This window comes from Loa loa, assembly GCF_000183805.2.
Source record: "Loa loa unplaced genomic scaffold supercont3.779, whole genome shotgun sequence".
Taxonomy (NCBI): Eukaryota; Metazoa; Nematoda; class Chromadorea; order Rhabditida; family Onchocercidae; genus Loa; species Loa loa.
Window position 1 is genome coordinate 11675 of NW_018108959.1, and position 605 is coordinate 12279.

Genomic DNA, 605 nt, shown 5'->3' on the forward strand with positions numbered 1-605 from the left:
AAATTCTAAACTAGTATATGACTTTATTTTTTTTTTTTTTTTTATCAATCTTGAACGATTGTAAATCGTTGTTTAAAAACTGATATTACTTAATGAATATGATTGATTTTAAATTTTTGTAACAAATTGATTCGGATTTGATGAAAGGAATGATTTATTGTAAACTAATATATATTGTAACCGGATTTAAAATCCGGTTACGTAAGAAATATTTGAATTTTATGGAAATGATGGAAGAAAAATTGAATTGATAAAAGATGAAAACAAACTTGATAAGCATAATGGCTACTGGAATAAGTTGTAGTATAACCATCGCCATAATGATAAACATTCTTATAAGCCATTCAGCGAATAATATTGAATCAGTAATCAACAATCTAATTTAATAATTGAATAATTAAATTGATAATATGAGAATTCAATCATTCATCCATTCATTCATATCAATTTGTTGGAATGAATCGTCAAAATTAAAAAGAAAAAACTATGAATTATCACTTAAAAGGAAAAAAAAGAAAATGAAAAATAAAAATGCTTAAATATTGAAATCAAATAATTCTTGGATTGTAATGATAGTAATAATTATCGATTACAGGTAAATATTT

The 605-nt window shown here is 22.3% G+C and overlaps 1 protein-coding gene across 1 annotated transcript in view; it reads right to left on the reverse strand.

Annotated features, from left to right (window-relative positions):
• Positions 1-381, reverse strand: part of LOAG_14420 (hypothetical protein) — a gene marked incomplete at its 3' end in the record, with an annotated part of 3139 nt that extends 2758 nt beyond the window's left edge. The window contains exon 1 of the mRNA XM_020448810.1: positions 270-381. Coding sequence (XP_020301072.1) covers positions 270-344 — 75 coding nt within the window. The remainder of the gene's footprint in view (positions 1-269) is intronic.
• Positions 382-605: the final 224 nt, after the last annotated feature.